Source organism: Antennarius striatus, chromosome 1 (genome assembly GCF_040054535.1).
Source record: "Antennarius striatus isolate MH-2024 chromosome 1, ASM4005453v1, whole genome shotgun sequence".
NCBI classification, from domain to species: domain Eukaryota; kingdom Metazoa; phylum Chordata; class Actinopteri; order Lophiiformes; family Antennariidae; genus Antennarius; species Antennarius striatus.
This window is the reverse complement of record NC_090776.1, coordinates 30,929,230-30,939,085: the sequence shown is the minus strand read 5'-3', so window position 1 is coordinate 30,939,085 and position 9,856 is coordinate 30,929,230. Positions and strand designations below refer to the sequence as shown.

Genomic DNA, 9,856 nt, shown 5'->3' with positions numbered 1-9,856 from the left:
CCTGTGCTTCTTGAGTCACTCATTAGCCTCCAGACCAAACTGATCCTAGACCTGTGAGTGTTATCCACCTGGGTTCTATTCTGTCAGGTTGTGGTGGTAACAACCATTCTACCTGTTGTTGGTCCAAGGTCATCTCCATAGAGGAGGTTGTTACGTTTGAATACGAATGTAGAACAGATTATATGTTTAAAGCTGCTGCTCTATTTGATCTCTTTCTTCTTCTTACCTGGTTTATTTAAATATATATGCATATTCAGGAATATATATTAGCTGTGCTTTGCACCTGAGAGAAGTTTAATAATAACAGAACAGAACAGACTGACTTTGTTCAGGTACTTATAGCAAAATTCATTAGTTACAAAGCTGCGTATTGATATCTCAGATATTTAAATCTATTTTAAACATTTATCACCAGCTGAATTTGTGCACAGAAGTTCTTGTAGTCATTTAAAAGTGTGTTTTAGTGCATCTGACATGCTAACTTGACAACATCAGACAACAATAAACATATTCTGATTATTGCTATTGTCTTGACAACAACATAGGCATTGGTTCTATAGATTGTACCTGGAGGTGCAGAGAACCATATTTTTTATATACGGTACAGTCGATTAACCACTACTGTTGATTCTCTACAAACAGTAATATGAATGTGATTACTATTCATTTTTCTAATTCTCCTGTCTGTTTATTAGTATTTCCATTCATTGACTGCAGTCTTGTCCACTTTTCTCCCTCCCTGTTGTGAACGATCCGCAGCGCAGAGGCGCCTCTTGGACACTAGGGGGCGTCAGACGCATGATTCAGGCAGATCCATGGACTCTGGCTCACACTGGTGCAGGTTTGTTGTACCCAATACAAACAGTATTATAATTATGTGTGGAAAATGTGCACAAGCAACTCTGACTGGTCAGTATGGCAACTCATAATGGTGAGACGTGCAAAAGACACAGTTCTTCTTCAGTTCTTCTGAGATGCAGGGTGAATTTATTCCTATAAAGGGTTAAAAAAAGAAAGAAAATAAAGAAAATAGTTCTGTTTATGATCACAGTAATTGATGTGATTTTTGTCTGTTGGTGTCAGACCTTTAGTCTCTCATGTGACTCCTGTTTCTTGAACTCAAAACCATATTTCTAAACTATAATTTGCACAACCTACAGGATTAATGGGATCCAGACTTGAGGGTCGCAGGGGGGCAAATACTAGACGAGGGCAAGTGTGATTAAAATAACTGACTTGTGTCAGGTTCAGTTGATTTTTTTCCTCTGTTCTAGGCTCTTTATCACAGTCCATAATCAATCCTTGCAATAAACTGAATGTAAATACATTTCACCAGGACACTCAGTAAGAGCTAAATAAATTAGAGGCTATCTGTATTTTTATTTTAATGGAGGTCTTTACTCAATTCTATGAACGGAAACCAAAAAAAGACATTTGTTTTAATTCCTTGTCACCTGAGCCGAATAATGAACGATCCTGTCAGACACATGTCCTACATTTCTGATGTGTAAAAACACCTACGGCTGAGGAGCGTCCAGGCTGCAGATCCAACCGCCACACCTGTCAGGTTGAATCTTACATGTTCCATCAACCATCACAGGCATTCTGTGTCCTGACTAAGTGTGCATTCCTTTTATTCAGAGGAAGAGAATTAGAACCCATCTGGTCTCTCCTTATTTCATTCATTCTGTAGGATTTGTTTGACCTTTGCTTAAGTTTCCTGTTTCCTGGATCAGTCTACAAATGAATCACGGTGTCATGGGTATGTACTGTAGGTTTTGCACTCATCACCAGTACCCCTGGTTAAGTGTTCTTAACAGCACCATTTCACAGTTATAAAGTCATTTCTCTGACAGAAGCTTTATGCCAGCAGTTGTATCCCAATCTGCGCTCTTGGTTTGTTCTGTCCTCCCATGTTGACGACTTATGGACATTGACATTCTTTTTTCCAACATGTTGGCATCATCCCATACTGGAGGACTTCTCAGTTCTTTCTTGTTCACACAGTGGAGGGGATTTATCCAGAAAGAAAAGAACTTGATTTCACCGACAAACATCAATCCCCAGCTGTTGTTGTTTGTTTTTTTCATCTCTTTATATTCTTATTCCACTGCTGTCCTTCTCACCTGGATCCCTGTTGGATTATGTGTCAATAGTATCTGTTGAGGCTCTGAGTGACTGTACTTATGTCTGGCTGTCCATTCATCCAGATCTCTCTGAGAATCCTTTCACGCTCTTCCAGCCGCTGGGCTCTGTCCAGCTCTGATGATACACACAAAAACACACACACAAGCACAACGGACAGAGTTAGAGCACACCAACACGCTGTCCTTCATGTCAGCCGTTACATCTCGTATCTCCATCGAGACGTTTGTCTGTTTGAACCAGTCAGTGCCACTCAGACAGTCACAGCCTTTGAACCGCTGTGCTGAAGGGTCACTGACCTGCAATCAGGCAAAACGCCGCAGCAAGGAAACTCTGATTACATCTGATGATGAAGTCAATGATTCTGATTACGTGAAAATACTCATTTATGTAATGAGTGGATTTTGTCCTTTAAATACCTTCATAAAACAATTTTATACAAAGATGAAAACTAAAATGTTGTGCAGCCTTTAACTAGACTCATCAGCTGCCCTTCAATCCAGTTAGGACAAATACATTTACAGCTTCACCTGAGACATAGTGATCACACTTTCTTGTGGTTAAAGACATATTAAAACATTTACCTTTCTGGAATTCTAGCAGGATTTCATCAGAACTATATGATGGCTTCTCATGAGAGTGATGGGATGGTTGGTTATGCAGCAGAAAATAACTCATTATGGTACACATTGAATCCAGGGCAGAACCCAGAATTGTTTTACGTTCTTCATCATCAAGAGGGTTTTTTTTACAGCGTTTTTATCAAATAGCAAAGAGTGCTAGACAGATTTTTAGGGAACACTGTAGAACAGTGGGCCCTGTGCTACAAATACTACCTTGAACTTTGGAGTAAATTTGAATAAAAAGGTGGATCCATTGCTTTGCTTTTCTGTCTTTGTCTTTTTTATTTACTGCAATAGAATTTAGATTTAGGAAATGTAAATTAAGAGGAGAAGGTGGAAGGCATGTATAATAAGTGTGTGTGTGTGTGTGCATGCGGGCGTGTGTGTGTGTGCGTGCATGTGTGCATGTGTGTGTGTGCGTGCGAGCGAGTGTGCGTGTGTGTGTGTGTGTGTGTGTGTGTTTGGTGAGTTACCCTCAGCAGAGGTGAACATGGTGGCGTTCAGCAGAGCTCTCTCGAAGCGTCGGCGTCTCCGTGCCGACAGCTCAGACGTGTCCTCCCAGTCCTCTGGTTCACACTGAACTATGGGGCCTGTCCCCCCAGGGGCAACAAGAGCAGTGCTGTCTGGGTTACTTTCAATGCCCTGATGGTGGGGACACCTATGATGGCCCCGGTGTCTGTTCTTATGGTGATGGTGAGGGTGACTACTGTTGCCGTAGTGGCAGTCTGCCCGACAATGTATCTGGAAGACAATGGCACAGAGTGTGACAAGAAGGCCAGCGCAGACGCCACCCAGAAACACCAAAGCGGTCCTCTCCGGCTGTTCTGAGGAAAAAAGAGGATGGGAGACAAATGAATTTAAAATAATCACAGTAAAATTAAAATTCATTTAAGATAATCAAAGATATTGACTGATTCTCCGTCCCACTGCACAAACACAGGTATAAAGATGACTACACTGGTGTTTGCTGATTGGATCTACCTGCAATGAAGGTGTAAGCCGCTAATATGTTGCTAAGCAATGCCATGTCCTGGGAGACTTCCCCTTCCTCCATATTTGGGCTTCCTGTTGCTGGAGCGCTCATGATGTCCCACCTTACTGCTTCAGCTGCACAGGTCAATGCAGGTGAGCTTCACAACTCCCCTAGATTGTAGGTTTGGAAATGTAGATAAAGAGAAGGTTTGGAGGTTTGGAGGTGGAGGAGAGAGAACAGAAGCAGATTATCAGAAACAAGAAGAAGGTAAGGGAGAAAGAACGCATGAAATAAAATCTTTATTTATGTATCATCCTTCATTTATAAGATACAGATACAGATAGTGTAGAAACATGTAACATATAAAGTTAACCTACCTTTTAAACAAAATGAGAACCTGTTAATGTTTTGTAATTATGAGAACACAGTCAGTGTTAAGTGTCACAAGCATCTCTTATCTTATCCATGCAGACAGGTGGGCTTCGTTCTAGATTTATTTTATTTTTTTGAAACAATGGCATTTCACTCTTTATTGTGTCTCTCCAGACAGGCCTGAGACAGTTTCTTTCAGAGTTTAGAATGAAGTAAAATCATCAAATGTTTAAGCAAAGACAAATTAAGGAGCCTCGGTCACATGCCAGTATTGACATTTAAATTCACACAAGCACACATTTTAATGAAGGTACTATGATACAGTATTAGAAGAATTAAATGGGTAAGAATGCAACCCGGAACAAAAACATCTCTAGATTAAGTCCCCCAATCTGAAAGAGAAGATTTTAATATTGTTTGTTTCTTTATTGCAAAAGAGTAATTCACACGGTTCTCCACACCAAATGACAGCCGGGATGATGTCACAAAAGGTCATGAAGTTGGTCTCTGAGTCCATGCCCTCAAAATTCCACCAGGAAGGAATCATCCTGGGGAGGGATGGAGGGATGGATGGATTCATACTTCATATTTAGCCATATTACATTGAAAATGAGATGCAGATTTAATATGCAAATGTTTTGCATCGGTCCTGGACACATTTTACACTTATCTTAGCAACAAGAATGAAAGGACATTCACCCGTCCACTGGACAACATTTATGATCCACTCTAGTGTTCAGTGAACGCTGCATCCATACTTTAAAGCAACACTCAGGTTAAATGTGGAGCATCACCAAAGACAATACGTTTTGTACAGCATTATGTCTAAACACGTAGCCACACAGCCAAACTGGAGTTCCCCTGCACATATGGAATCATACCTCCAGTGTGTGACTGACGGATTAAAGTCTACAGGCTGAGTCTGACCAGAGTGGATTCTTTTTTCTGTAGTGTTTCCCTGATTTGAAAGATCAGGACAAACGAATAGGAGAGTACAAATGACAAATGGTTTCTCCACCAATTTAACATCATCATTGTAATTTTATTTTGTATTATATGAGTACCAGTTTCAATCTGCAGAGCTGTGCTTGGACACATAATTCACAGATTAACAGATTAACAGATTAAGTCAAGAGGCGCTGATTTCAGAGGTTCTTGTCACTTCCATCACATGTGACAACAACATGGTTTCTTCACAGGAGTTCCATATTCTTTTAATCCAACATGTGTCTTTTGTATTTTGCCTCCACCAAGCTGGTCACATTTTCTGATTATTGTAGTATTACTGGACAAGTTATGGATAAGTGTTGATCAGATATTTTGGACAGGCAGGATTTTACCACAGGGATGACGACTGAATGGATCCAGATTTTTTAAAGGACTTCTTGCCTTTGTGGGATGGGATCAATTAAAAGAGCTTCTCCTTCACTTCACAGGTAATTTACCCAAAGGTTTGGGAAAAAATTACCCAATAGTCCCTACATTATCTACAACACATGACAGTGTTATCTGGACACAAGTAACATAACTCAGGAGAAATCCACCACTCAGAGACTATGATTCTACATCTATTGGCAAGGATGCCTGGTAAGTGGTTAATGTAACCTGAATCAAACGATAATGAGACGATTGGTTTTAGGAACACTGTAATGAAATAATGAGTAGTGCTGCCTAACGCATATAGATGTGTGGTCATCCTATGACAGCATCTACCAAGACTGGAGCAATCCCAACACCAACCTTCTGATTCTCTTCCTCATTACTGTGTTAGGACATGTCCAGATGAATGGAAAACATCTCATTACATATAACTGTGTCTTCAATGACTGTTTATCAGTTTTAAGCCACATTAAACTCTTTATTACTAATGAAAACATGTACGATAGCTTGTGGGGATGAACCAGACGTCATGGGAAACAGCTGTATAGATATCATACATAGAAACTAGGGCTGTCAGTTTAACGTTCTCTAAAAAGAACAAAGACGGACTATCAACAAAAACGCACTGATTTGTACATTTTGTAAAAGATAATCTTCGTATCACTGAAGCAGCTCCAGACTAACGTATCATTTAAATGTAAAACATGTGAAGGACACAGAGTTGAACGTTAGCTTACCCTTTAAAGGAAAAGCCTGTTGGCATCTTATTGATGTTTCCTTATTTAGAGACATATTATACTATTCATTTTGAATTGCTGTATTGAGTCAGCTTTAGTATTCATTTTGATTGAGAGTCTGCTTATGTGCCTATTTGAGACTCAGCCTTATTTTATTTCTGAATTTTAATTTATAAAGCACATTTAACCAATAAAAATGTGGATTTCAAATCTTCTGTTCTCGGTGTATTCTATTGATTAGTCATGCACTACAATTTTGTAATGTCCTAGAATTCCAATTCTTTATTTGGGGGCCTTTAGCAGGTATGAGATTAAAATGAGATTAATTAGATTAATTAATTACAAATCCTGTAATTAATTAGATTACTTTTTTAATCGCCTGACAGCACTAATAAAAACTCATTGAGGAATGAGCAGTCTTTAAGACGCAGATGTATTGTACAAAGGAACTAAACCCGCATGTCTTACCCTCATGCTGTTCAGTACGCAGCAGATGTTTGAACTAGAAGAGTTAAATAATGTATGATGCTCTCAGAGATCAAACTGGTCGAATTGTTGAAGGACATCTTCTGATCTGAAACAGAAGGTTCAGCATTCTTGACCTGAAGATCAAATATGATAGATAGATAGATAGATAGATAGATAGATAGATAGATAGATAGATAGATAGATAGATAGATAGATAGATAGATAGATAGATAGATAGATAGATAGATAGATATCCATAGGCCACATTTCTGCACAGCTATTCCACTTAAAACTCAGCATTATTTTCTCTCCATTGGAATAATCGCACCAAAACCTTGAAACTGTGTTACTTACCAAGCAAAATGTTCATAAAACAATGGATCCACACAACAAGAGAAAGGATCAACATGAACACAGATCCTATGACTTTGCAGCAACAGAACACAACTAAACCTCCAAGCAATTCTAAATTCAGTGTCTGTCAGGGTCACTTTGTGATGTCATGTGTAAACGCTGCTGGCTCAGACCGTCCTCTCTCCAGCTCCTCCGTTTCCTCTACGTTAGTTGGATTTACTTATTTGGATTATTGTATGTCACAACAAATGCTTAGTTGAGTTTACACCATTAATTGACCTGTTTTAGCTTTTTAATAAAAAATAATAATTGAAATTTGCTTTTCGTTTCAGGGAATGACTTGAACCATAAAACATTTATGAACAGGCACGAACAGAGAACGCAAGAAGAAAAAAATGAGAGCAGATTCCAACAGAGTCACGACAGGTACTGTAAATGTAGAGAAGATTCCTGCTATAATTTACTATCAGACATCAGACAGTTGAACATTACAGTTATATAATGAAATGAGCATGAGCCACTCGGCCTGCAGCCAGCTCAGCACAGCCAGTCGAGTCTGTCCAACGGTCTAGACAACAGGGGCTGTTTAGCATCCGACATCTGACATGACGGTCCCTCAAAACAAAAGAAACAGTTCAGGGAAATGAAGAATTAAGTCACTGGATGAGAAAATCAATATCAAGCTGCAAAAAAGGTGCGCTCTGCCTGGAGGTACCAAATACACCTGCTAATACCTCTAAATGTCTCCATCATCCACACTAAAACCTGAACCATCAGGAAGTCGTTTCCAGGACAGGACGGTCCTGTACACACTACGGTGATGTCACCATGATCGTCCTGCTTCATCTCATATCAAATTAAGTAACACCGAATAATCCTCTAACCCTGGAAATGTGCTCGTATTAAAACCAGGATTAGTAGTCAGGGAGTCCTCAACAGAAATGGGATTTTTCCATTATGGTGGAGCCTGATCTTCTTTCATTTTGATGTGACCTCTTTACCAGATCTGCATGACCTCAGCTGTGTACTAGTCAGTCATCTTCAGATCACCACCGCTGTATCCGCCGCAGCGGGTCACGGGGAGCCGGAGCCTATCCTGGCAGCATGGGGCGCGAGGCGGGGGACACTCTGGGCACGACACCAGTGCACCACGGAGCCACACAGAAAGACATACAACCATGCACACACACACTCATTCCCACAGGCAATCTGGACCGGCCAATCAACCTGAAGCACATGCTTTTGGAGGGGGAGGAAGCCGGAGAGAGCCCCCCCAGACACGGGGAGAACATGAGAAGTCCGCACAGAGCGGGACTCGAACCCGGGTCGGCCGCGTTGTGAGCATCAGCGCTAACCACCGTACCGCCCTGTGTACTAGTAGTAATCCATGTCTCCTTCCCTCTCTACCACACTGTGACCTGATTCAAGAGGCTCTTGTCAGACCTGTGCTCTAATCTTTCAAAAAGCTTTTCAGAAAGTGATTTAATGATTTCTGATTTATTAAAAAATGTTTTGACAAATATAACTTGAAATGTTAAAGAAAGGGAATAAAAAATATAGGGGCCCAAAGGTTTTCATGTTTTATGTTTCATAGAAACAGCAGATTTGATTGTTGTCACAACAGCACACAACTGGACAGGTGGGGAACAGAAGTCCACAATCAGGACGCCAGCAGGAAACAGGAATTCTTCTCCTCTCTCATTCCTTCTCTGTGTCTGTGCAGGGTTGTCACGGACACTATGGTTCACAAGTCTGTTTCATTTGAGCCTGTGCTGTGCAGCTCCACACAAACACACACACACACACACACACACAGGACGTGCACACACACTCTGCACACACACCACCAAAATACACTCATCCCTGTTTAGTCTGTTTGACCATTTAAAGCTAATACTTTATGACATGGGCCTTTCTTTTTTCCTGCTGCACCGGGACAATTTGTCAGGACCTGTAGAGATCATGGAGGAAGAGGAGAAGCAGCTTCTTCCACATTGAATTACAAAATGTGAACTAAGAGTCAGACATAACTGGAGCAAAAGCAAGTAAATAAAGTCAATAGGGGGAGAGAGTCACGTGTGGAGGGAGGACAGTCAGCAGTGGAGACAGTCGAGGCTAACATGATAATACAGTTCATATTAATACCTTCATCAGCATCATCATCACCACCACATGCACACACAAACACACAGCTCGTACTTACATTTCATGAATGCAAAGATCATTTTGAGTATGTTCGGCTCTCTCTCTTCCACTTCTCACCTTCCCTGTTTCTCTCTTGCCTCCCCTTCTTTCCCTCTCCTTCCTATTCCTCTGTCTCTCCCCTCTGTTCTGGTCCTCTCCTCTCCTCTCTGTGCACTGTACTCCTCTTTCTCCTCCCCCTTTCCTCTCCTCCCATTATCTCCTGTTTTTTTCCTTCAAATAAAAACACTAACAGGAGAATTAAACGTGGCCTATAAATCTTCTGCGTCCTCCCCCAGTCGTCAGATAGTTTCAAATATTCATTTATTCGCTAGAAAGTTGACACAAATAGAAAAATTGACTCATTCTTGCCTTCAGTTCTTATTTTACTTTGATACAGATGCAGCAGGAGGGAGGTTGCTCCAATTATTTTTCAGAAAGAAGTTTACGGATACACCATTTTTGTTTCCACAGAGACACGGAGGTCAAGTCCTCAGGGCAAAAAAAGTGACATGAAAGCGTCTGACAAGTCATCCACATCCCTCTCTCCTCTCGCCTCCAAACATCTGCATCGCTTTCTCTTTTAAGTTCTTCTGTCAGCCTTTAGCAAGAGAGTACACAAA

At 40.7% G+C, this 9,856-nt stretch overlaps 1 protein-coding gene across 1 annotated transcript; it reads right to left on the bottom strand.

Annotated features, from left to right (window-relative positions):
- Window positions 1-373: 373 nt before the first annotated feature.
- eva1a (eva-1 homolog A (C. elegans)) lies at window positions 374-9,465 on the bottom strand. Its single transcript, XM_068326440.1, has 4 exons — window positions 9,256-9,465; window positions 3,750-3,911; window positions 3,242-3,592; window positions 374-2,262 (listed from the first exon to the last, which is right to left on the bottom strand). The coding sequence occupies exons 2-4, from the start codon at window positions 3,850-3,852 to the stop codon at window positions 2,150-2,152; spliced, it is 567 nt and encodes a 188-aa protein (XP_068182541.1). The 5' UTR covers window positions 3,853-3,911; window positions 9,256-9,465; the 3' UTR covers window positions 374-2,149.
- Between the last annotated feature and the right edge of the window lie 391 nt (window positions 9,466-9,856).